This window comes from Rhineura floridana, chromosome 1 (genome assembly GCF_030035675.1).
Source record: "Rhineura floridana isolate rRhiFlo1 chromosome 1, rRhiFlo1.hap2, whole genome shotgun sequence".
Classification (NCBI taxonomy): domain Eukaryota; kingdom Metazoa; phylum Chordata; class Lepidosauria; order Squamata; family Rhineuridae; genus Rhineura; species Rhineura floridana.
Window position 1 is genome coordinate 131,118,932 of NC_084480.1, and position 27,577 is coordinate 131,146,508.

Below are 27,577 nucleotides of genomic sequence, written 5' to 3' on the forward strand. Positions count from 1 at the left end.
TGAGATGTCAATAGCAGCCATCACTCTCTCTCATGCACACAAGCCTTTCTGGGGTGCAGAGGAAGCCTATTTTGTGGAGCACCTCTCACGTACACACACCTTTCTGGGGTGCGGGGTGTGTGAAGGGTGGCTCTGATTTGGCAAGACTAGGCTCTAATTCCCAGGTGAGACAAGCCTCTCTTTCCTGCTCCTATCGGCCCAGGCGAGGAAAGGGCAAAAGCAGGGGGGGAAACAGGGGGATGGCAGGATGAAATGTAGAGACTTCCATGACACTAACAAACTTTTTTAAAAAAATGTAGACTAAGGAAAGATAACAGAATAACAGCAAAAACAGAGGAAAGAACAAAAGGTAAAATTAACAACAAACAGACAGAGAAGAAATTCAACTGCCTAGGATTACGAGGCAGGAAAGGACTGGGGAGGTCACGTGTGTGAGCTGACCTACTCCCAGCAATTCTGTTTTTCCTGCCTATAGATGCTAGGTGGAGCCCATAACCCACTTGATGGGCCATCATCCAGGGAGAAAAATAAAATCTGAAGGGACCTGACTTTCAGTGTAATGTTTGGAGAGGGGGTGTTTGAGCTACTTATGACAATGCATAAATAAGCAATGGAAGTTTCTAAATTCCAAGAAGTGCAGACATTTGCCTACATTTTTGTTATGCTGAATAGCACTTGTGTTCTCCTGTTTCATTAGATCAGGTGTAGAAGAAATCGCCACTGTAGGAAGGGGAGAGGGAAGTATATATAATTGATGAGATTTGAATAAAGCATTTTATCACACAGAATGGTCTGCAAACAAGTAGTTTAGCCTAGAGGAGTTATACTTAGGTAAACTGAAGAAAAAAGCTATCCTGATACAAAGCTTCCATTTCCTGTCCCCAGTTGGAAGTGAATACAAACTGTTCAAGAAACAGCATCTTGGAATTAAGCAAACCATTTAGAAGAAAATACCAAACAATAACCAACTATTGTCGCTAAATATTTGTAACCTTAATTTCACTTTTAATAAGATTTGGTACTTGTGCCTCACAGGATAATTTAGCTTTAAGTTTCTATTTTTAATCCTATTTCAACATAAATAAGGGTATGTCTATTCACGTGATGAGGATTTCTGAAATTACTACTAAGCTTCCTTCATCTGAAAAGGGTGAGTGACTTGAAAAGAATTTGGAAAACATTTCAATAAATGAAAACATTTCAATAAATGAAAACTCAACTTTGATCTAGGGAATACAGTAGACTTGGATATTATTTTTAGGCTGGTAGATTAGGGGCTTTATGGTACTGAAGCAGCTAGACATCAAACACTTGAGGAATTCATTTGAAATGTTGAAGTTGTTCTAGACAAACAGGGAATAGAAGTGATCCACTATGTTAAAATATACCACCTTGTCCCTATAAATCCCTTCACAGTTTGGGATTAGGATGCCTGGAGCCCAGCTTGTCTCGATACGAATAGTAAGATTTTCAATAGGCCTCATCTTGAGTACTGCATCCAGTTCTGGTCTACGCACTCCAAGAAGGATGCGGACAAACTGGAATAGGTTCAGAGGAGGGCAACAAGGATGATCAGGGGACTGGAAACAAAGCCCTATGAGGAGAGACTGAAAGAACAGGGCAAGTTTAGCCTGGAGAAGAGAAGACTGAGGGGAGATATGATAGCACTCTTCAAGTACATGAAAGGTTGTCACATAGAGGAGGGCCGGGATCTCTTCTCAATCGTCCCAGAGTGCAGGACACGGAATAATGGGTTCAAGTTGCAGGAAGCCAGATTTTGACTGGACATCAGGAAAAACTTCCTTACTGTTAGAGCCGTACGACAATGGAACCAATTACCTAGAGAGGTAGTAGGCTCTCTGACACTGGAGGCATTCCAGAGGCAGCTGGACAGCCATCTGTCAGAAATGCTTTGATTTGGATTCCTGCATTGAGCAGGGGGTTGGACTCGATGGCCTTACAGGCCCCTTCCAACTCTACTATTCTATGATTTTGTGATTCCATAGAGGCCCTTCTTTGGGTGTCCTTGCCATCTGTGTGGTTGGTGGCTACAGTGGTAGTACCATGACTGTGAACTGTTCTCCAGAGGAAGGCTTTCCTGGCACTTATCTTGATGTTATTTTAGCCTAAGGTAAACAGTTTTTTTTTTAATTTTCCCAAGTTTTTTAACCTTCTGTACATTGTTTTTATGTTGTGTGGTATTTGTTTTTAATTCCACTGACTATGTTTGCACTGCTTTTTTATAATATGGTCATCTGGCTGGAGTCTAAAACAGATGCTTTACCAGTGAGCTTTACCATAGTGCAGCGGTAGTGCATCTGCTTTGTACGCAAAAGGTCCCAGATTCAATTCCTGGCATCTTAATGTAGGGCTGGGAATGTCTTGGAGAGCAATCCTGGAGAGCCACTGCCAGTCAGTGTAGACAACACTGAGCTAGATAGACCAATGCTCTGACTTCATATAAGGAGCTTCTTATGTTCCTAACTCAATGAGACCTACTTCTGAGAACATATGTATAGGACTGCACTTCAGTGTTCTTGCTTTAATTTGTTTAACTTTTTGTAAGCTGCCTTGGGAATCTGTTAAATGGTGGGTTATAAATCAAACCAATAAATGCATATAATTCTATTCAAACAAAGGGACAGGAAGAATTTTGAACTGCATCCTTACCTTATTCCATTCACTGATTGTCCTCAGTACAACACAATAATCTTTTCCTTGTTTCAAGGGAGCGTTGTAAAATTCTCCATAGTAAAGTCTGTCTCCAAGGGCCAAGTCCAAAATGTTGTCAGCAACAACCTTGGCTGGAATTTCTGCTGTAACATAGCCTTCTGTGTCAGTGCCTTTGCTGAAATAGGTTAGGCTAGTCAAGGAATGGCAATTAAAATTGCACTGTAGACTCCAGGGAATGACTATCACTTGGTATGAACTAGGAGGAGACAGAAAAGCATCAAGTAGTGTCAGAAGTAATTTATACACAAGTGCCTTTTGATGTCTGCATTGATGTTCTTCAAAGTGCTGCTTTGTTTAAAAGCTCTCAATCATGGGCCATCACTGAATGGTTTGTTATAGCATGTAAAATAAAATAAACCTGTAATCCTAAATTATGCTATCTTCAGTAACCCTAGTAGAGACCTGGGGTTATACTTTTCAGACCTCTGGATCTGCAAAAGAACAAGTAATTGGGGAACCTTATTACTTACTTACTTACTAATGTAGGGAATTGGAAAAGAGGGGGACATATAAAGCAGGGACCCCTGGAGAATGCAAATGCATCTCTTTGCTTTCCCACATCAAGAATTGCATTGCATCTATCTTAACGCATCCCTCTCAGTTTGAGGCTGCAGCAACCAGCATCAAGGGCAGGTAATACACCAACCACCTAGAAGCCATTTTGGGATATTAGTGGTATTTATATAATACATGTACTGCCTTAACCCATAGCAGCTAATGGCAGTTTTTCATTTATACACGAGAAAGTACTATGAGGCACCATTAGGGCAAAGACTAATCCTGCCCCTCCCTTTGATAAATCTAGTTTCTTAGGGGAAGTAGGCTCGCTCCGATTCCAGCGGTCTTGCAAAATGCAACCTCAGCTGCATACACATCATACATTTAAAGCACATGACTTCTTCCAGAGATATTGGGAACTGTAGTTTGTTAAGGGTGCTGGGAATTGTAGCTCTGTGAAATGTAAACTACAGTTCCCAGGATACTTTGGGGGAACTAATATGCTTTAAATGTATGGTGTGCATGTAGTCCTCTTTACTTTTTCCCTTCAAAGGAGGCCATGGAAATCTAGCTTGCCTTGTCACTTGCATTGCTCCAGACTGGGTTCCGTTTTCTAGTTCTATCTCTGCGTCAAACCTCCATTCAAATTACACTTTGTAAGGCTGGTCTCTACCATTTTACAAGAGGAAGAGAGAAAAGGAAAAAAGGCAGCACCATACGCAAAGCCACCAAGTACATTAGTGAGTCAGGTGATTAATCCACAAATGCAATCTCCAGATCACTAAATGCAGATTAGATATCCCTCATTATCTTTTACCCATCCTAATGAACTCACAGAATGAGTGCTTACTTATGGTCAAATGGAGACTAAAATCTATTACCAACTGCAAGTACAGAACTGAGAAGTGTTACTTGTTGTCTAGATTAAATAAGTAAGAATGCAAGGGATATGAGATCTTGCATATGTGGCATAAGATTCTGTGCTCTGGATGATCACTGGATGTTTGGGTCAATAAGCAGTGAACTATATATGTGATAGAAAGTAAATCCAGATATGGCAGAATTTAAATCATGAGAACATAGGAAGCTGCCTTATACAGAGTCAGATCACTGGCCCATCTAGCTCAGTATTGTCTACACTGACTAGCAGCAACTCCCCAGGGTTTCAGGCAGCAATTTCTTCCAGCCCTACCTGGAGATGCCAGGGATTGAGCCTGGGACTTCTGTAAGCAAGGCAGATGCTCTACCACAGAGCTATGGCCCCTCCCTAATTCTTTGAATTATAATAAAATTTGAAAGGACTTGGAACAAAACAATCTAACAAGATAAAGTTCAAAATAGAAGAGTCAAGTGTAAATACTGAGTGTTCTTGGAGTGTCTAAAATATGTAACATAAAACCCAGAGACCTTATTGGTCCATTTTTTTCTTCTGCCTTCCTCAGGCTGAATAATGGTGCAGAACCTTGTACTGATATGAATTCTACTTCTGGGGATGGTGGATCTAAAAAGCAAACCATATATTGTTCTTATTATTGCAGTATTATTAATTACTTTTTTAAAAAAAATCATATTGTGCTCTTCTTCACCAAGAAACTTACAAAATCAGATCCATGACAATATCAACAGCAATGATAAAACAAAAATAGCAGAACAAAAACAAGCAAGTAAATGGATATAACTCCAACGCAGCAGCAGAATTAATAAAAATGACTAAAACAAGCTCTCAGCCTACACACCTTTCTTTAAACGTCACGTTTTCACCTGGCATCCTAAACAGTCAGTGTTTGGGTTAGGCGGGAACACTTGGAAAGAGAGTGTTCCTTAAAACTGGTACCACAACCAAGGTGTCCCTGGTCCTCATGAACTATCCCTGTATTTCACCCAGCTGGGAAATCCATAGTAGAACTTCCAAAGTTGAAAGAATATTTGCCCTCAACATCAATCCTGTGAAGTAGCTCATTTTGAACGTCTGCTTTAAAGATAATGAACAGAGGGCTTACGCCTGCCATCTGTAATTTTTATAAGTTTGTATTAAAATTAAGAATTCTTTTAAAAATTGTCTGCTCTCAGTTAATTGTGGAATCTTTTTAGAAAAGCAACAGCTTGTTTTTTTTAATTGACGGCTCTGATGGAATTGATTAAATGTTGTTGTCTACTGTTTTATGCCTTCTGTTTTATTCATTTAACCTTTGCAATTCATTTGATTCTAAAATTATGAACATTTATTCTCTATAAACAAACAATATTTCCTTTCTATCTTGTGAAATTAAATGATTTAACCCATGAGTTAAATTAGCCCACCTTGTTTGCAATGGTAAACATGTAACTGGTACCCTGTAGGAGGAAGATGACACGTAGTAGTCCAAGTTGCAGGGGGGGAAAGCTGTCAAGGAAAGGATTAAGCACCCCTTCACCACACACCCCACTGCTTCTCCATGCAAAAATGCCCCCCCCAAGCTGTGTCTGTTTACAAAAACTGGCAACAGGACTGCGTTACATGCATTTGTGCTCAGTGTGTGGTTTGTCCACCAATCCCTTCCTCATGACTCAAAGAGCAGGTATTTGAATTTAGATGTCACAAGTCCAAAGTGAGACCGACCATCAGTAATTTAAATATTATGAGGTTACCTGCTCATGGGCTGCAAAAGGAATAGAGAACACATGGCGCATCCTGTGACCCATTAAACTGAACTCACTCCATCAGACATGCATGGGACTCCAGCACTAGTTCAACATATCTCTTGTTCTTGCTGCCTTCCTGGGACTGTAAAAATTAGAGGGAAGGGCGGAGCATCAAGCAGCTTGGCAGGACACAATACATGGCTGCAATGATGATGAATCATTCTGAGATGATCACAGATTTTGTGCAAGCTTTGAATATAGGCAGATGAATAATTCAGTGCACTGTTACATCTGGTTAGGAGTTGGTGGTCAAGAGCAGCAGCAGGCTCCTTAACGAGCTATTTTAAAATATAGAATTATCCATAACATCTGGGAAATATAGCACATAACTATTGGCCAAAATAAAAAGTTATGTTTTAAGCGCAGCTACATTGCAGACAGAAAAAAGCATTGTAGCTGTTAAAGTTGTTAAGATACCACAAAATAACTTGTTTCTTCATAACAACAAAAAAGGAACGAAAGTTTATCTGTAGACAAACAGCTTCACCTAGTGGATGATTACAGATGGAGGAAAAATGTAAAGAACTTGTAAAGGCTGCCTCTGTGTTGGTTAAGCAGACAGCACTCTTCTTTCCATAGTGCATGAGAGATAAGAACATTTTCAAGATTAGAGAACAGCAGTTGTTAAAAACAACTACAGAGACCTAATGAAGATCCTAACGAATGCTTTACTTTCTTTTTCTCAGCCCTTCTTCCATTCCTCTTAGATTCTCAGTGGTTTATAAAAACTCCTCTGTATCAAGATCATTCATCATTCATCCAGTGCATAGGCCTTTGCAGTGCCTTATGTTTTTTTATCTAGCTAGTCCACATAATTCCTTTGTGTTGAGGGTCATTTATTATACCCATTGTTTTCTAGGACTACAGTCTTTAAGCTTGGTTGATTAATAAGCAGGCAACAACTTGAAATTATTTTTATATGTTTTTATTGTTAATCATTTTGGGATGTTTCACGGGAAGCGATTAATAAATGAAATAAATAATTTGAGTAATCTAAATTTTATTCATTGGCCTTTTAAGCTAATGACACAGTGGTTTGTTTTCTCAATCTCTTTTGGTTCTGGTTGTGCGGTGAGAGAGGAATGAAAAAAGAAAATATGTTCACTTTTGTATGGGGTTTTTCCCATTGCTTCTACACACTGTCATCCTGGACCTGCTTTACATATACAGGTGTATATGTAAGAATCTGGTATGAATATGGTAGAATCCTGATAGTAGAGACCACTAAATAATTTCAAACTCTGGTGGGCAGATGTGATTCATCCATGTAGAAGTGCTATGGATATTGAGCAGAAAATTTCTAGCCCAGTTCCTCTTCCTGTTTCACTTTTGTACGTAGTATTATTTCAGGTAAGAAGGGCCTTCAAAAATGTGATCACCATCTGCAGTCAGAAGAAGCACATTTCATTTTGCCACCTTATTTTTGTGTTGCATATGTAAATTCAGTGCAGGTCAGATGCACCTACGCACTTGTGGTTTATGATACAGAGAAGCTACTAAGTTATAGTAAGTAACTTTCCCAAGGCCACTCAGGCATGATAGGGCTATCGGTGACGTGTCTACCCCATTTAAATCTAAAGCAAGGGGTGGGAGCACACAGGAGAGGAGACCTGAACTTTCCCACTCTTCGGCCTCATCTCTCCTACAACTGGTTCCTGGTTCTGATATAAGGAGGATATGAAATGGAGAAAGTGCCTGGAGCAACAGAATGAGTGGAGGTAAGGCACTGAACAGGGGTGGGTTCAGCAAGTCTATCCCACATTTCTTTTACTGCTAAAGTAAGAATTTCCACCCCCAATTCAAAGCAGGACAGGCACGTGAAACTAAATGTACCTGCCATTATCACAGTTAGTTTGGTCCTCAACAAGTCATTGGAAAAACATGTATTTGAATCTAGGTGTCTTACATCCAAAGCTAGCTCTTGCTCCATCAAGAGGTAAGACTTTGCTTAACACAAGCACTAAACACCACCCCTTCATCTTCTACATTTTGCTAATTCACCACGGTGTAGGGTAAGTGGAAAATAAAGTTATTTGATCCAGTAACAGAGGGGATTCTCTAGCAAGAATGGGAAAGGAAAAGAAGTAAGTTCAATCACTTCCTTCAGACTGAGACTTCAAGACATAAGAAGCAACTGAGGTTACTTCCTTGTCTTTTGCTTCTCTGTTCTTGCTAAAATACAAAGAAAAAAAATACAAAGCAAGGCCTTACCAGTGATTGGGGTTTCCATGTAGATGAGGGCACTGTGATCTGGATTTCTTGTGGAGATATTAACAGTGTAATTGGTGCCTGGCAGTAAGTCAAGGCACACTTCTGGATTCTGAGTATGTGTGGTGAAATTATGAGTCATATTATCGCAGAACTGCTTCTGATACCAGCGGAGACCCTGTACTTGAAGCTGTAATAAAATGTGCAACAAGGCAATGAATTAAGCACTTCTGACATTTAACACATATTTGCTAGTGGGACCTCCTAAATTTAAGTGCACCAGGCAAACAAAAAAGTGGAATATATTATGCTTCTTTTATTTGCAGGTCCTCCATTTACTGGAGTGCCTACTACTAAGGTTAGGTTTACATGAGCAGATGAGCACCAGAATAAAATGAAAAGTAAGTGACAGAATAGATTATGGGGTGGCGGAACATCACTTTTGAATGTTGCCCCACTGTAAAATGGTCCCGGAAAATGGAAAACCTGCTTCCTGCTCTACTAGCTTTGTATTTGTAAAGTGACTTTTATGGTAGGGGTCTGTCAAAAATGTGATTTCCCACTTGCAGTCTGAAATGGTACAATCCATTCTACCACCCCAGGACCACCTCTGCCATCTTATTCCCACCTGCCGCTTGCCTGGGCCTGAATATTAATGAGAGGAACAGATAACCTCCATGGCTGCAGCCCTGACACCCAATGAGAATCTAAATGTCATGTCTGCAAGATCCACATAATCTACTTCAAAGTATGTTGCAAGTAAGAATCTACAGCACAAAATTTACTCACCAAAATACAGACGTTTTCTTACAAATCTGCACGCTATCAGTGTCTGCAAAGTATTTTAGTCTGCTAACGTTCAAGAGCACATTCCAGCCAGGCAAAAATACTGAAGGAGGGTATGAAGTAAGGCTGCTGAGAGATGCAGCCTGAGACAGCCCAAACGGTTCCCACCCCTGTGACAGAGGCATCATTGCCCTTCTTGAATAAATACGCACCATTACTTGTGTTCCACTGTTGTCTCTGATCAGAGTTTTGAAAGACAACCAAAATCTGTAAAAGCCATGTATCAGAGACTATAATGGGATGAACATACACATCACAGGCCACAATGCCTCTTATTTATTAAATGCATATCCTGCTCTTCCTCACAAAGGAGCCCAGGCAGCAAATATACAAGCAATGAAACAATTAAAACTTCTATTAAAAAATCTACAAACAATTCCAGTAAAGATGCAGACTCTTGCACTGCTAACACTCTAAAAAAAGAGAAAAAAAGAGTCTGCCTCCAGCTTTAATTCTAGTAGTGCCCTTTGCAAACAGAAATTATGCATCGCTTACCACGTAGTTTTCCTCAGACAGTGATTCTCTTTTCCATTTAATACAGGTGTCATTAAATATGGTGATGTTGCTCATTACAACCTTCTTTTCTGGAGAAAAAGAGGGGAGGCACTGCAACTCGTTATTTTCCTAATAACAACAGATAATACAACACTAACGAATAAAAGCAGAAGCCTGCAATCAAAGAACTGTCTGGTTTGATCAAATCTGAATTGGTTTTTGTTTTGCCAGGTCACAATGCTACTACAAGAAGACACAGCTGGCATAATTCCTGTAGGGGTACAAATCTGCAACCCCATTGTTTTTTGGCTCCCTCCCTTTCTTGCCCACTTCCTTCCTGCCCCAAAGTACAAAGTCCCTCATGTCTCTAAGCCCTATAGGCAGTTTTCCTCTAGTCCTGCTCACGCTTGCCTCTTCGCCCATTGATCAACTTACTTTAGCAACCTTGTCTCTTGGTCAGCCTTTAAAGCACTCTGCTGTCCCTCCTCTCTTCATGTCCTTAAGTGCAGTGGGGATTCTTCAGTGATCCCTCTCACATTAACCTGCTCTTGCCTCAATTTCATTCTCCTCTTCCCTTTTCCTTAAAACTCATTCTGCATAGAGAGGCAGTATAGCGTAGTGGTTAGTGTGCTGGACTACAACCTAGGAGACCAGGGTTCGAATCCCCACATAGCCATGAAGCTCACTGGGTGACCTTGGACCAGTCACTGCCTCTCAGCCTCAGAGGAAGGCAATGGTAAATACCCTCTGAATACCGCTTACCATGAAAACCCTGTTCATAGGGTCGCCATAAGTCAGAATCGACTTGAAGGCAGTCCATTTCCATTTTTCATTCTGCATCTACAGTCCTACTCTGCATATTTCCTTCAGCGTCCTTGACTCTAGAATAGAGACATGCTAGAATTCCACCCAATTTAGGTTTGGTACCAAATTTTTCATTAATTCACTATTGTTTATTTATCGTTTATTTTTTGGATGTATATCCTGCCCTTCCTCCCAGTAGGAGCCCAGGGCAGCAAACAAAAGCACTACTAAAAGATCATAAAAACAGACTATAAAATATATTACAACAAACCATCCTTAAAAACATATTAAAATAAAACACGTTTAAAAACAGTTTTATTAAAAAAAAAGGTTTAAAAACATCTTATTTAAAAAAGCAAAACAGAAGGGAGTAGAAAAAGAGGAAGACCAAACAAGAGATGGATTGATTCCATAAAGGAAGCCACAGACCTGAACTTACAAGATCTGAACAGGATGGTTCATGACAGATGCTATTGGAGATCACCGATTCATAGGCTGGAACCACTCCCTCCTGCAACGATGCGTTGACCACACCCCGGATCCATTTGGTCAACCCCCCTTGGCAAGCTTTAATAAGCCAAGAAGGGCAAGGGTAGAGAGGACATGTTGCTGGCCATATCGTTGCAAGCACCTTGTCCATGTCATCAGGCTGCATCAACTGAAACCAATCCCAAGAAGTTGCAGCAATGTTGCACTGGACACCTCACTGGGGACAGTAGATGAGGACACGGCATCAAGATTGCTACAGAGATGAGCAACTTTACCCTCAAAGTGAACATAAGAACATAAGAAGAGCCTGCTGGATCAGGCCAGTGGCCCATCTAGTCCAGCACCCCATTCTCACAGTGGCCAACCAGGTGCCTGGGGGAAGCCCGCAAGCAGGACCCGAGTGCAAGAACACTCTCCCCTCCTGAGGCTTCCGCCAACTGGTTTTCAGAAGCATGCTGCCTCTGACTAGGGTGGCAGAGCACAGCCATCACAGCCAGTAGCCATTGATAGCCCTGTCCTCCATGAATTTGTCTAATCTTCTTTTAAAGCCATCCAAGCTGGTGGCCATTACTGCATCTCGTGGAAGCAAATTCCATAGTTTAACTATGCGCTGAGTAAAGAAGTACTTCCTTTTGTCTGTCCTGAATCTTCCAACATTCAGCTTCTTTGAATGTCCACAAGTTCTAGTATTATGAGAGAGGGAGAAGAACTTTTCTCTATCCACTTTCTCAATGCCATGCATAATTTTATACACTTCTATCATGTCTCCCTTGACCGGCCTTTTCTCTAAACTAAAAAGCCCCAAATGCTGCAACCTTTCCTCGTAAGGGAGTCGCTCCATCCCCTTGATCATTCTGGTTGCTCTCTTCTGAACCTTTTCCAACTCTATAATATCCTTTTTGAGATGAGGCGACCAGAACTGTACACAGTATTCCAAATGCGGCTGCACCATAGATTTATACAACGGCATTATGATATCGACTGTTTTATTTTCAATACCTTTCCTAATTATCGCTAGCATGGAATTTGCCTTTTTCACAGCTGCCGCACACTGGGTCGACATTTTCATCGTGCTGTCCACTACAACCCCGAGGTCTCTCTCCTGGTCGGTCACCGCCAGTTCAGACCCCATGAGCGTATATGTGAAATTCAGATTTTTTGCTCCAATATGCATAATTTTACACTTGTTTATATTGAATTGCATTTGCCATTTTTCCGCCCATTCACTCAGTTTGGAGAGGTCTTTTTGGAGCTCTTCGCAATCTCTTTTTGTTTTAACAACCCTGAACAATTTAGTGTCATCAGCAAACTTGGCCACTTCACTGCTCACTCCTAATTCTAGGTCATTAATGAACAAGTTGAAAAGTACAGGTCCCAATACTGATCCTTGAGGGACTCCACTTTCTACAGCCCTCCATTGGGAGAACTGCCCGTTTATTCCTACTCTCTGCTTTCTGCTTCTTAACCAATTCCTTATCCACAAGAGGACCTCTCCTCTTATTCCATGACTGCTAAGCTTCCTCAGAAGTCTTTGGTGAGGTACCTTGTCAAATGCTTTTTGAAGTCTAAGTACACTATGTCTACTGGATCACCTCTATCTATATGCTTGTTGACACTCTCAAAGAATTCTAGTAGGTTACTGAGACAGGACTTTCCCTTGCAGAAGCCATGCTGGCTCTGCTTCAGCAAGGCTTTTTCTTCTATGTGCTTAGTTAATCTAGCTTTAATAATACTTTCCACCAGTTTTCCAGGGACAAGTGCCTTGCAAATAATTTACACTGGGCCTCCAAAGGGTCTAAAACTCCATTTCCTGGAGCTGATGTCAACAGACCCCTGACAATATGGAAAAGCTCCACTGGAGGATGTGATGGTGGCAGAGAAGTGGGCCTTCTTCGCCACCCTCACCACCACACAGTAGGCATGATTATGATGTTTTACTCATGCCCAATCAGCCTCGCAGCATGTCTTTCATCACTTACGCCCTAGACATCGTCCAGCCTGTTTCATTGCCCTTAGTTCACTGGTGTACCAAGGTCCAAACCGAGTTCCGCAACGCCAGAGAGGGAGCTCAGGGGCAACCATGTTAAGAACCCAATGCACCTTGCTGTTCCACAGCATGACAAGGGCTTCAACAGGATTACCTGCTCTGTTTACTGGGAACTCCCCCAGGGCATTCAGGAATCCAGTGGATTTCATTAGTGTCCAGGAGTGCACCATCTTAATCAGTCCACCACCCTTGCAGGGGAGGATCGAGCCATAAATCTAAACTTCACCAGGAAGTGGTCTGACCATGACAATAGGGTGACATCCACCCTCCCTTTCTCCAGAACACCCCTTCCTCCATATGGAGGAAAACCAAGTCGAGCGGGTGCCCTGCCTTATGCATCAAGCCAGTGACACCTTGAGACAGCCCCATGGTTGTCATGGAGGCCATGAAGTCCCAAGCCGGAACACTAGAGGCATCCTCATAATGGACTTTGAAACCACTCAGGACTATCGTTCGGGGCTTCTCCAATACCACAGCCGAGACAGCCTCTGCCAGCTCGGTCAGAGAAGCTGCCAGGCAGCAGGGTGGATGGTATACCAGCAGTAGTTTAGTGTCTTCTTGGCCTGACACCAGGTGCAGGCTCTCACAGCCAGCTCCAAGGCAGAGCGATTTCCTGGTGACAGAGATGGAAGTTCTGTAGACTACTGCAACTCCCCCCCCCCGGTCCTTGCTGCATGTGCTGGTGTTGCACCAAGTATCCAGGTGGGCAAAGCTAAATCAGATCAACTCTTCCCAGCTCACCCACCCAGGTCTCAGTAATGCGCACCAAATCAGCACTTTCATCCATGATCAAATCATGGATGAGTGTGGTCTTATTGTGAACCAATCTGGCATTAAACAACACACACAGGCTGGTGGGCACAGCAGATAAGCAACAAGGAACCCGTCCATGAAAAGGATGGGAGTGAGGAACAAGGCACAGATAGCCTTGCCCTCATCTTCTATGAAGCTCACCCCCTGCCCATGGGTATACCTCCCAATATCCATGATCACTGAAATTGGGGTGGCATCACCCATGTTCCTCCTTACTAAGACTCCTCCTAAACACTGATATGGACACAACAAGAGCTCACCAACTAAACCTATGTGAACCAGTTATCCCAGTAGGCCTCTGAGAGAATTGGGAACAGTCAGATTCACTCAATATCTTTCATACAGGGCACATCTACTCCTCCCCCTGTCTCACACCCAGGGAGGGCCAGCCTTCTGCCACTTGCAGACTCTCACTCTGAAGGCATCTGGCAACTTTTTCCTAATGTTCAGTTCACTGCACAGGCTCTCACCCTGCGCAGGAACTACACGTGCCATACACAGGAATCAGATCAGGAATACCATGGTCTGAATGATCCTGACTTTGGTGTTCAGTGATACATTTTTGCATTTGAGGACCTTTTCTAGTTCTCTCATAGCTGCCCCCCCCCCCCAGTCCTAGCCTTCTGATTTTTTGACTATTGTCTCCATTTTGGTTAATGACTGTGCCAAGGTATTGATAATCCTTGATAAGTTCAATGCCCGCGTTGTCAACCTTAAAGTTACATAAATACAGATTCAGTCTCAGTACCTTGTAGCAACTCTATTGGTCTCCCATCTGTTCCTGGTGATTTGTTTCTTCCAAGTATTTTAAGAGCAACTTTCACCTCACATTCTAAACTTTCTGGTTTTTCATCATATGGTTCCTCTGTGAATGAACGTCATCCTTGAATCTCTTTTATATAGTTCTTCTGTGTATTGCTTCCATCTTCCTTTTACTTTACCTCAGTCGTCAGTGTATTCCTGTTGATTATTCAACATCCCTATTCTTGGTTTAAATTTCCCTTTCATTTCTCTAATCTTTTGGAATAGGGCTCTTGTTCTACCCTTTTTGTTATCCTCTTCTATTTCTATAAAATAACTATTGTAATAGTTCTCTTTGTCCCTGCTCCAGGTGCTCTTGGATGAAACCGATTATCTAGATCCGTTTCAATCTGGTTTTAGGCCCGGTTTTGGCACTGAAACAGCCTTGGTCGCCCTGTACGATGACCTATGCCGGGAGAGGGACAGAGGGAGTGTTACTCTGTTGATTCTCCTTGATCTCTCAGCTGCTTTTGATACCATCGACCATGGTATCCTTCTGGGGAGACTCACGGAGTTGGGAGTTGGAGGTACTGCTTGGCAGTGGCTCCGCTCCTACTTGGTGGACCGTCTCCAGAGGGTAGGGCTTGGGGAGCATTGTTCGACACCCTGGACTCTCCATTGTGGAGTCCCGCAGGGATCGGTCCTGTCCCCTATGCTTTTTAACATCTACATGAAGCCGCTGGGTGCGGTCATCAGGAGCTTTGGAGTGCGTTGTCACCAGTATGCTGATGACACGCAACTCTATTTCTCCTTTTCATCTTCTTCAGGTGAGGCTGTTAATGTGCTGAACCGTTGCCTGGCCGCGATAATGGACTGGATGAGAGCTAGATTCAAAGTGTTGGTACTAACCTATAAAGCCTTATACGGCGCGGGACCACGATACCTGTCGGAACGCCTCTCCCGATATGCACCGGCCCGTACACTACGGTCTACTACGAAGGCCCTCCTCCGGGTCCCGACCCATAGGGAGGCCCGGAGAGTGGTGACAAGATCTAGGGCCTTCTCAGTGGTGGCCCCCGAACTATGGAATAGTCTCCCCGAGGAGGTGCGTTTGGCGCCGACATTATCATCTTTTTGGTGCCATGTTAAAACCTTCCTCTTCTCTGAGGCATTTTAATTTAAGTCGACTTAATTTTAAACTGTTGTATCTGATTTTAGAGTGTAGTTTTTATATACTTTGTTCTATTAGATTGTGTAATTTTATTGTATTTTTTGATGTTCACCGCCCAGAGAGCTATTGCTAGTCGGGCGGTATATAAGTTTAATAAATAAATAAATAAATAAATAAATAAATAAATAAATAAATAAATAAACTGAGGCTCAATCCTGACAAGACTGAGACGCTGTTGGTGAGCGCCTTCTCTGACCAGATGGTGGATGTTCAACCTGTTCTAGATGGGGTTACACTCACCCTGAAAGAACAGGTTCGTAGCTTGGGGGTTCTTTTCGATCCATTCCTGTCTCTCGAGGAGCAGGTGGCCTCGGTGGCACGGAATGCGTTCTACCACCTTCGGTTGGTAGCCCAGCTACGTCCCTATCTGGAAAGCGACGACCTCGCTTCAGTTGTACATGCTCTGGTAACCTCTAGATTGGATTACTGCAATGCGCTCTACATGGGGCTGCCTTTGAAGACAGTTCGGAAACTACAGCTAGTGCAAAACGCAGCAGCTAGACTGTTGACGAGGACTAGGCGGTCCGCACATATAACACCTGTTCTGGGTCATTTGCACTGGCTACCTATCTGTTTCCGGGCCAAATTCAAAGTGCTAGTTTTGACTTATAAAGCCTTACACGGCGCGGGACCACAATACCTAGCGGAACGCCTCTCCCGATATGAACCTACCCGTTCACTACGTTCAACATCTAAGGCCCTCCTCCGAGTTCCGACTCGCAGAGAAGCTCGGAGGGTTGTAACAAGATCTAGGGCCTTTTCGGTGGTTGCCCCCGAATTATGGAACAGTCTCTCCGATAAGGTGCGCCTGGCGCCTACACTTTTATCTTTTATGCGCCAGGTTAAAACCTTTTTATTCTCCCAGGCATTTTAATCTATCTTTTAGTTTTTAATGTATATCAGGTCGTTTAATTGTTTAATATGTATGCTTTTACTGTTTTTGTGATTCTATTGTATTTTATCCTATGTTGTGCACCGCCCTGAGAGCCTTCGGGCTGTGGGCGGTATAGAAATCGAATAAAATAAAATAAATAAATAAATAATACTAGTTGCTGTATTGTTGTATTTAGGGTTCTAACCAAGTTTTGTTTTTGCTTTTGCATTTGCTTTCCTTCTCTCTTTAACCATTTTAAGAGTTTTGTCAGTCATCCATTGAGGTCTTTCTCTCTTTTTAACTAGAGGTGTTGTTTTTTTGCATTCTTCCCTGATCATGTCTCTGACTTCACTCTGGTTCTCCGTCAAGTAAGTTTAAAGCCTCAAATCTGTTCCTTATTTGATCTTTATATTCTTCTGGGATGTTATTTAAATTGTATTTTGGCATTATGATTGCTTTGTTCTTCTTCTTTAGCTTTACTCTGATGTTCGATATGACCAGTTCATGATCTGTACCACAATCTGCTCCTGGTCTTATTTTCACAGAAAGTATGGAACGTCTCCATCTTCTGCTACCAATCATATAATCAATTTGATTCCTATATTGACTATTTGGTGATGTCCACGTGTACAGTCGTCTTTTCCACTGTTCAAAAAATTTGTTTGTGAGAAACAAATTATTGGCTTCACAGAATTTGGTAAGTTTCTCCTGCTTCATTTCTATCTCCTAACTCCCATTTCCCCACAATTCCTAGTTCTTCTCTGTTCCCTACGTTTGTATTCCAGCCCCCCATGATTATCAGAACATCTTGTTTTGGTGTGTGATCAATTTCTTCCTGTACTTCTGCCTAAAATCTCTCCAATTCCTCTTCTTCTGCGTTTGCCGTTGCAACATAGACTTGGATGATGGTTATGTTAATAGGTTTCCCGTTAAATCTCATTGATATCACTCGCTCAGACTTTGTGTTATAGCTCTTAATTGTTTTTGCTACATCACTTCTCACTGTTAAAGCAACCCCGTTTGTTCTTAATTTCTCATTTCCTGCATAAAATATTTTGTAGTTGCCTGATTGAAAATGTCCCATTCCTGTCCATTTTAATTCACTCACGCCAAGTACAGTAGGGCCCCGCTTTACAGCGCTTCGCTAATAAAGTGGTCTCAATTAGACTAAAGTCCCACTCATATGGCGCTTGTTCCGCTTTTACAGCAGTTTTCGGGTATCGCGCACCACTCTATTCAATGGGTTCCGCTTTACAGCGGCTTTCGCTTTACAGCAGGGGTCCAGAACATAACCTGCCGTATGAGTGGGGCCCTACTGTAAAGTAATGTTGATACATTCCATTTCTTGCTTGACAATTTCTAACTTTCCCTGGTTCATGCTTCTCACATTCCAGGTTCCTGTTGTATGCCTCGTACAACTCTGGACTCTCCTTTCACATCTGTGTGCATCAGCCTCTGGGCTTCCTTTTGGCTTTGACCCAGCTGCATCAATAGTCACAGTGCTACTTTTACTTGTACTTTGTTCTTCCCCAGTAGCTCAGTGAGTGCCTTCTGACCTGGGGGTCTCATCTTCCAGCACTATCTCGTGTTGCATTTTGGATACTCTGTTCATAGGGTTTTCGTGGTAAGAGGTATTCAGAGGTGGTTTACCACTGCCTTCCTCTGAGTCTCGATGCATCTTAGTCTGGTGTCTCAGCTTTGACCATTCCGTCTTGGGTGCCCCTGCTAGGAGTCTAGCCCCTTGGTCTAGACTCCTAAGAGCCTTGCTCTTGGATTCTTCAACACTCTCAAACTCCCTCACCACGTTAAGGTGTGCATCCTAGAGGCGGTTTTGGATACTCTGTTCATAGGGTTTTCGTGGTAAGAGGTATTCAGAGGTGGTTTACCATTGCCTTCTTCTGAGTTTGGATGCTGAGCATTTTTTGTTTCCAGCTTGGGAAAGTAATCAAACAGCTGAGCATGCTGACTTTTGTCATGTCCTTATTATAATTTTAAGTAATGGAGAGTGCCTTGGTATGGTAACTAAATTTATTACTGTGAGAAATATTTACAAGGCATATCCACAGTACAGACTTAAACTGATATAACAGTCATTCTTCCTTCCCCAGGGAACACTGTAAACTATGGTTCCATGAGCAGAGACTAAACATCTCTGAGACAATGGCAGCATCTCAACAAACTTCATTTCCCCAGGATTCTCTCAGGAAAGCCATAAGTTAAAGTGCTATAAAACTGCCCAAATTGTAACAAAAGAGAGGCTAAAACAAAACATAGACACATCAACTTGCCATGCAGTTGTTTGGACACCCATGTCTTTTTAATAAGTAGTCACATGTATAATCAAAATCTGAAGTGAATGTAGAATGTAGAAAAAAAAATCTTTAGTAAAATACTACCTTTAGCAGTAGTGCTGCTGCCTCCAAGGTTGCTTCCACCCATACCAGTGCATGGCAATGTAATGGCACTGTACATGTTATCAATCTATACACCATAGTCCTCTTCAGGCATTATTTTTCTGTACTCAGAAAACACATGAGGGGGGCAGTAGAGGGATGAGTGTGCTAGCCCCACCCCACCCCACCCACCCGCCATAATTCTACTCATCCTCCAACTAATGAAGCAGCCAGCCTTCTGTACTCATGAAGGCTCTCTGTGTATTTTAGAGTCCTAGTTTTCCAGAGTTCTAAAATTTGTGGGGAGCCTCCATGGAAACTGAACCCTTCCTGCTTCACAAGGTCGCCCTCTATGAGAATGAGAACAATGGGGTGGAGCTAGCACACTCACCCCTGCTGACCCCCTCACATATGATCTGTAAACAGAAAAATAACACCTGGAAAAAGCTCTTGTTTCCATTTAATACAAACCAAAGAGCTCCCAAGAAGCTGGGTATTGCTTGAGTGGTACATAAACAAGGGCATTAATCACCACAATCTGCCAGAAAATGGTAGATTCTGATATATTAGCCAGCAGTATTGGAACACTATCCTGTGCAGCAGAACTGCAAATTTTCAGGTCAAATTACCTAATACATTTTACCATCAATATCAACATTTTCCAAAAGCACAAAACCTACCAACTACTGGTTGTATTATTTGGATTTTTAAAGCCAAATTGGTGGATTCCGTAGTGACTTCCACACTGTAGTTTGCATTCTGACGTAGCTGCAAGCACATCTTTATAGCCTCCTCAGTTGTGGTAAGATTCATCTTTGATTCAGCTGCAGTTTTCTTTGATTCATTCCCTAACATCCTCATTATAAGCTGCAAGGAAAATTAAAGGGAAGTCAATTCTCAAAAACAAGACTTCAGGGCATATCTACAATATAAACTTGTTTAATGATCCATTTTGACTCCACAGATAATTTTGGAGACTATAGTTCTGCAAGGCACACCTTATCACATGGGCCCCCAGGATTTCTGGGAGAAGAAGTAATGACAGTTAAGCTGATACAAATCCTATTTAGATTTGTAGTGTAGATATACCCTCAAAATGATGGAAATGAGGCAGGCCAAGAAATTAAATCGACATTAAAGATAAGGCTGACTTGAGCTAGTTTCTACAGAAGCATCTCTGGCCAATCAAGAAACAGTTATATATTTCTCAAGATGCGCATGTCTCCAGGCAGCTCAAAATGAACCCAGATAAGTTCTGTGTTTATCACTTTACTTCCTATGTTGTGGCATCTAGAAGAAACCTTGGGCAATCAAATCATGTTGTTTTTTTAAAAAACTATTTGCAGATATTATTTAGCAGCATTTTAATAAAGTATTTACACATTTCTCCACAGATCTAGCCACTTGTCTGTCCTCCACTAGAAAGCTAAGAACCTCTTAACTTTCCATACAAAAAAAATTAAAATGTCTCACGCACTTGATAAGTCTCATTTACTACAGCATTTCCGTTACGTCTCCTCCATGTCAAACAAGAGTTATTTAATGCAATATCGACAAACTCTTGCACTTCTGCAAAAAAATAGCAAAAAACAAACAAACATTTCCCAGCTGGATTTGGTGAATTCTATGTAAAATCAGATTTCTTCTTGTCATTGTTTTAATTATAGGATCTAGTGCTGGTCAACTACAATCTACACTCTAGCATCCTCAATACCGTAAAATTTAGGTCATGCCATTGATAAAGTATGTTGCCGCTTCACTTGAACTTAGGAGGCCAGATTTAATGCAAGTGCCAGTGGGGAAGTGGTTGATTGCCACACCACCAGTATGCCAGGGTTAAGATACACATTTTTAGAGCAGTGAGGCCATCACTGCATTCAGCTTAGACTTTCCTATCCTGGAAGAATCTGGGGAGGGGTGGGTGGGACTTCAGCACATTCGAACAAAATATGGCTGTGCCTGACGATTTGCTAGCTTCTGAGCTGCCATCAGGAATTCTCTCCCGTACTTGTTATTTTTATTCCCAACCAGAGATTGGAAAAGTTACTTTTTTGAACTACAACTCCCATCAGCCCATTCCAGTGGCCATGCTGGCTGGGGCTGATGGGAGTTGTAGTTCAAAAAAGTAACTTTTCCAAGCTCTGTTCCCAACCCCCTCAATGTTGTACTTTTTAAACAATTAAAAAGGTGGCTGATGTACCTCTTTCTATCTTTATTTTCTTTTTTAAAGACTGACAGCCCACTTAAAGGATAAACTAATGGCCGAGTCAGTGCTCGATTCTCTGCTGTATATTTTTGTCATTTTAGTTTTGAAGCTGGATAGATGTCATGGGCAATGTAATAGCCTGAGAATAAATTATGTGCTCTAATTTCACATTCAAACAGAAGCACAACATGACACTATCCGTTTTCATTTTGTCATAAAGGGCCCTGATGCAGGAAGCATATAAGGAGGGCTGTGTTCACAGCCAGATCTGGAAGCATAAGCACAGTGCAACCTTCTCTCTGAGGCTAGCTGCAGACAAGGTTTGGCTTCTCCTGTGTCAAGCCTGAGGCTGCGTGCACACAAGTGTCGTTACATAGCAACAAGACCGCTTTCTCTGGGTGAGGTTTGAAACAAACCTGCACCCAGCTGGACACATTTTTTTTTAATTCTTTTTTTTATCATAGTGAGTCTGTGTACACCACTGCGTGGAGCAGGGTGGTGATGGCCACACAGTTTTGGAATCAAGATAGCCAATCTCTCCTCCCCCCCCAACCTCCCTCCTGCCCTCTTCCCTTGCAGTTAATAATGAGACAAAAACATATCCGATCTCTAAAATCCCAGATATTGGGGTAAAAAGGGGCAGAGTTTGACTGACGTTGTGTATCCCCTGAATTCACAGAGGCGGAGATGCACTGAAACCAGTATAACTGCAAGTGTGTCTCTGCCCTTAGTCTATGACAGTGCATACACAGGAAAGAGAGAAGATGGGTTATGATTCAGTAGCATAGCACATGTTTGCATACATGCTATATGCTTGTTGACACTGTAAAAGAAATCAGATAGGTTAGCGTGACAGGACTTACCCTTGCAGAAACCGTGCTGATTCTGCATCAGCAAGGCTCACTCTTCTATATGCTTGGTTATTTTTATCTTTATCAATACTTTCTAACAGTTCTCCCAGGATAGACATTAAGCTAACCAGCCTGTAATTTCTGGATTTCCCCTGGATCCCTTTCTAAAGATAGATGTTATATTGGCCACTTTCCAGTCCTCAGGTATGGAGGCGGGTCTGAGGAACAAGTTACATATTTTTGTTAGAAGATCAGCAATCTCACATTTGAGTTCTTTGAGAACTCTCAGATGGATGGCATCTGGACCCAGTGATTTGTTAGTTCTGTGAAGACAGATGCAAAGAACTTATTTAGCTTCTCTGCAATCTCCTTATTCTGCTTTAGCACACCTTTGACCCCCTTGTCATCCAAAGGTCCAACCACCTCCCTAGGCGGTCTCCTGCTCTGAATGTATTTAAATAATTATTTGTTGTTGGTTTTTATAACAGGTAAAACAGCAAATGCAATTCAATGTAAACAAGTGTAAAGTTGTTGGAGTAAAAAATGTTAATTTCACATATATGCTCATGGGATCTTGCGAACAGTTTCCTGACCCACTACAGATGTTAATGCAATCATCTCAGCAATTATCACCAATCTACCTCTGTAAAGGTGTGTGCTGTTTAATATATGTTCTAGTTGTCACTAACTGTATTCTTTGTATCTCATTGCCAGTCAATTTTCTTCTTTACGTACATGCCAACTAAGATTTCATTTTATTCACCTGACGAAGTGGCCTTGAGTCCATGAAACCTTATGCCATAATAAATTTGTTAGTATCTTAGTTGCCACAAGACTCTTTCATTGTTTTTGCTATAAAAGACTAACAAAATCACCCCATGGAAATATATACATGACCCGAAAGAAGGCAGGGTTCCTCTTGTTGTCCTAATTTTCATGCCAATAAGATCAATTATAATGGGTGGATTCATAAACGTTTGCAGACAGAGTGCATCTGGTACTACAAAATGCGGCAGGCTCATTTATATAGTGATACGTTTAAGTGGATTATCTTTCGGATGCTAGCAGAGTTTGAAAAACTCCTTGTTACTTCCCATCTACTAGGGATATCAAAGGTATTTATCCCTGGATCAAAATTCATAGTGAACTACAAAAGAATTCCAGGAAGGTGAATTTTCAGTGTAAATTTACAATGAAAATGTAATCACACACTAAAAAAAGGGAAAATAATGTTTCCTCTTCCCCAAACAAAAACAAAACCTTTCTCAGCTGTGATGCTGAAACATTTTATCCAAACATACACAAAAGAGGTTCCAGGTGTGCTCAAACATACATATGGAACCCCTCTCCACCCTTCACACACCAAGGATTGCCTGTTAATTTGAGCAGAGCAACAGAGTCAGATCATTCACTGAAATGGAGGATCATGTATTCTGGAGCTCCACGTGCATACTAGCATGAGTGGGATGGGACACATTACTGCTTCAACTAATGCTGCATATTCTCTACACTTATGTCTTGTCTATTTGCTCAACTTTATTTCAGTCATCACTACTACATTTGTCACATGCATATTGTTAATGAAGAAAGCCACTGGGTGCCACTGTTGTTCCGTTAAAACACAGAGCTCAAAACTGTATTGTTAAAAGTTCAAAAACCCTCTCTTCCAGCCAGCTCTGAAAGCCCTATTGGGAGAGGCTGGTTAAGTTAAACATCAAAATTTGTGATGGTAAAGTGGCATAGAAACAAGGTTCCTTGGAATAAAGGAGGCAGCAGAACAGAAGAATAGGGAACAGCATAGAGGATTGTGTGAGTCAGGGATGAGGGCAGGAACAGGATGCAGAAAAAGAAACATCTTCCCTGAGACACACAGATATTTGTTTTCAGAAAATAGCACTGGGTTTGTCTTTCAGCCCCCTGGCAGTTGTGCTGCAGGGTACCATCTTGTCACCCATCCTGCTTAACATCTATATGAAGCCCTTGGGAGCAGTCATCAGGAGCTGGGATAATTGGCCAATTGCCTGCTTTGGATGGGGTTGTACTTCCTCTGAAAGAGCATGTTTCCTCCATCCTTTGTTGCTACAGGCCCAGATGATCTCAGTGGCTACGAGTGCCTTTTACCAGCTTTGGCTGTTAAGACATCTGCGGCCATTACTAGACTAGGATAGCCTGATCACTGTTGCCCATGCACTGGTAACCTCCAGGTTGGATTATTGTAATGTGCTCTACATGGGGCAGCCCTTGAGGTTGGTCCAGAAGCTGCAGCTGGTGCAAAATGTGGTAGTGCAACTGCTCACTGAAGCAGGGTATCACTAACATGTCACCCTGCTGCTGAAATAATTGCACTGGCTGTCCATTAGCTACTGGGTGAAGTTCAAGGTTCTAGTTTTGGTGTACAAAGCCCTATACAGCTTGGGAACAGGATACCTGAAAGACCCTCTTACCCCTTATATACCCAGCCTCCTGAAGATACCATCTTAACAGGAAGTTCGTTTCACACAACATAGGAAGCAGATGTTTAGTGTCGTGACACCTAACCTTTAGAATTCCCTCCCTGTAAAGATTAGACAGGCGCCACTTTGGTGCCTACTGAAGACCTTCCTGTTTCAACAAGCCTTTTAAGTACAGACCTTATCCCAGTCTGTGTGTGGTAAAATTGCTTTTTAAGATGTTTCTAAAGCTTTTTCAAACAGATGTTTTTAAAGCCTTTTTTTAAAAAAAAACATTTTTAAAACTGTTTTGTTTTAATATGTTTTTAAGGATGGTTTGTTGTAATATATTTTAAGCTCTGTTTTTATGATCTTTTAGTGTTTTTAGTGCTTTTGTTTGCTGCCCTGGGCTCCTACTGGGAGGAACGGCGGGATATAAACCAAACAAATAAACAACAAACAAATAATAGTGAATTAATGGAAAATCTGGTACCAAATCTGAATTGGGTGGAATTCTAGCATGTCTCTATTCTAGAGTCAATGAAGCTGAAGGAAATATGCAGAGTAGGCCGGTAGGTGCTGAATGAGTTTTAAGGAAAAGGGAAAAGGAGAAGGAAATTGAGGCAAGAACAGGCTAACGTGAGAGGGCTTACAGAAGAATCCCCACTGCGCCTAAGGACATGAAGAGAGGAGGGACAGCAGAGTGCTTTAAAGGCTGACCAAGAGACAAGGTTGCCAAAGTAAGTGGATCAAAGTGGGCAGTGGCTTAGAAAATAGACTCCTGAAGAAGCAATGGGGTTGCAGATTTATGCCAGCTGTGTCTTTTAAAAAAAAGATGTTTTGTTTTGATATATTTTAAAGTCTGTTTTATGATGTTTTAGAGTGTTGTTAGTATATTTCTTTGTCGCCCTGGGCTCCTTTTGGGAGGGTAAAATATAAATTTAATAATTATTAATAATAATAATTGAAGAAGAAGAAAGAAGAAGAAATCCAACAGGAATATCCTCTGCCACCCCTCCTCTTTGTATTGATTGGCCCTGGAGCCACTAGTGGAGGCTTTTAGAAGCAACTCAAATATGAAAGGCATCACAATAAATAGTAAGAAGCATCTGGTTAACTTATATGCAGATGTCATCGCCCTAATACTAGCAGCACCTCTAGAAGCAGCACCTTACTTGCATCAGGAACAGAACACCTATGGGCAAATAGCAGGGCTAAAAAATTAGCTATTCAGAATCAGCCTTAATGGTTTTCTTATCTAGGATTCACTCTAATTCAATGGGAACCTACAGTCCCACTTTGCTATAAAAGCTTACAATATTCACAAGTTTGGGTAAACAAGAACCTAAAGGAACTATTTCTGGCCAACCTCTCCCCATTGGTAATTTTTTTTAAAAAATAAGTCACTTAAAAAGGTGGAACTCCTTTAATCTTTCCATACTGGGGAAAAATTACTTCTGTAAAAATGTATTTGTTTCCCCAGGTTATTGTATCTTTTCCAAGTCCTTCTTGAAGTTATCTCACCCCATATTTTGGCCACATGGCAAAAACATTTTGAAACATTTATATCTGGATCCAAAAAGGCTCAGGTGATGAAATCTTACCTATATATAACAGTGAAAACAGGTGGCTGTGGGGATACCAAACATCATACTACACTACTATGCCAGCCAGTTAAGGCAGGTTATACCCCTAATAACTAAAAGGTAAAGGTGTCCCCGCACTTGTAGTGAGAGTCTTTTCCGACTCTTAGGGTGACATCTTGCGACATTTACTAGGCAGACCATATATATTGGGTGGGATTGCCAGTTCCGTCCCTGGCCTTTCTTTATCCCCCAGCATAGAAAAGGCCTGGATACAAATCGAAGAAACACACAATATGGGAATTTACCCTTATCTAACTGCAAACCTAGAATGAAAAGCTTAGCCTCTCTCATCCCACTACTCCACAATCCTGCCTTTTAATATAAGAACAACACCGGCATGATTAGGAATGTGACGAAATGATAAACATACGGAAGAAGTATAATGTCCTAGAAGTCCATCTAGGAAAACTCCTTTTGAAACTCCCAAAATTATTCATCAGTGAACTGGTCTGACAGTCCATTTCAGTAGTTGCTTCAAGTTTCTAGAGTGGACCTTTTCCACAAGCAAGGACAACTCCCATAGAATGAACAGTGTACAGCCTCATTTTCTTTTACTGGTGGTGAAGTAGATTATGAAATCAGGGACTGGGGAACATGTGGCCCTCCATGTGTTACTGGACTACGACTCCCGTGATCCCTGACCATTGATCATGGCGGCAGAGGGTGATGGAGGCTGGAATCCAACAGCATCTGGAGTGCCAGATCTGGAGCATCTGCATTAAATATCTGACCCTCCTTCCCCTTAACTGGTTCATCTTTTCCCTGCCATCAGGACTCCCTCTCTTGTTACAATGACAATCAGGATATCTAATATCATCCAAAAATCTGCACCAACAGTAGGTAAAACACCAGAATAGATAAAAGTTAGGAACATAGGAAACTACTTAAACCAAGTCAGATTGTTGGTCCATTTAGCTCAGTATTGCCTGCACTGACTGGCAGCAGTTTGCCAAGATTTCAGATGGGGTCTTTCCCAGCTTTGCCTGCAGATGCCACGATGAGCTCTGCCACTGAGCTATGACCCGTATCCCTGTAAAGAGAATAATACTATGGAGAGCAGAAAGAAAAACCTTCCAAAACACCTGTAACATGTGCACTGAAAAAAGGTCTAGTGCCTTTTCCACATCCACTATCAAAGTTATCAGCTGCTTTCACCAACCAATAACTCGTATCTTCCAGCTCTTACCTGGGAGCACTTTCACTCCTCCTCCTCACCAGAGGAATTCCAACAAATAATCTCCTCTGGTCCTTAATCAGTATACGCCTCCCAAAGGGACAGTGCCCTCACTCCACCTCAAGAGTAACAATCCCAGTGTCATGTTATTAGAACTCCCCACTGTGTTAGGATTTCATCATGTACTCACTTTCACATCTGAGATCCAAAATTTCCCAAGATCCATTTTGGGTACAGAACGAATGTCTTTTCATGCTTGTGTGGTAGAAACCTTTAATGCATTTGTATTCCACAACATTTCCCAGGTTTGGTATCTTATTCCATATCATGTTTGTGTGATTTATTACAGGAGGTTGGCCACAGGTTATTTCTAAATGGGATCAGAAAATGTTTTACTTCAGAAACGTATTTGCTGAT

The 27,577-nt window shown here is 41.8% G+C and overlaps 1 protein-coding gene across 7 annotated transcripts in view; it reads right to left on the minus strand.

Moving 5' to 3' along the window:
• SUSD1 (sushi domain containing 1) overlaps positions 1 to 27,577 on the minus strand; it is an 82,536-nt gene that overhangs the window by 31,839 nt on the left and 23,120 nt on the right. For 5 of the 7 annotated variants that reach the window (XM_061632299.1, XM_061632262.1, XM_061632273.1 and 2 more), the window contains 7 exons: positions 27,351 to 27,530; positions 20,332 to 20,423; positions 19,535 to 19,721; positions 9,463 to 9,551; positions 8,125 to 8,311; positions 4,639 to 4,732; positions 2,671 to 2,929 (listed from right to left, as the gene is read on the minus strand). In XM_061632299.1, coding sequence (XP_061488283.1) covers positions 2,671 to 2,929; positions 4,639 to 4,732; positions 8,125 to 8,311; positions 9,463 to 9,551; positions 19,535 to 19,721; positions 20,332 to 20,423; positions 27,351 to 27,530 — 1,088 coding nt within the window. The remainder of the gene's footprint in view (positions 1 to 2,670; positions 2,930 to 4,638; positions 4,733 to 8,124; positions 8,312 to 9,462; positions 9,552 to 19,534; positions 19,722 to 20,331; positions 20,424 to 27,350; positions 27,531 to 27,577) is intronic. The other 2 variants (XM_061632309.1, XM_061632289.1) reach the window with 2 other exon arrangements.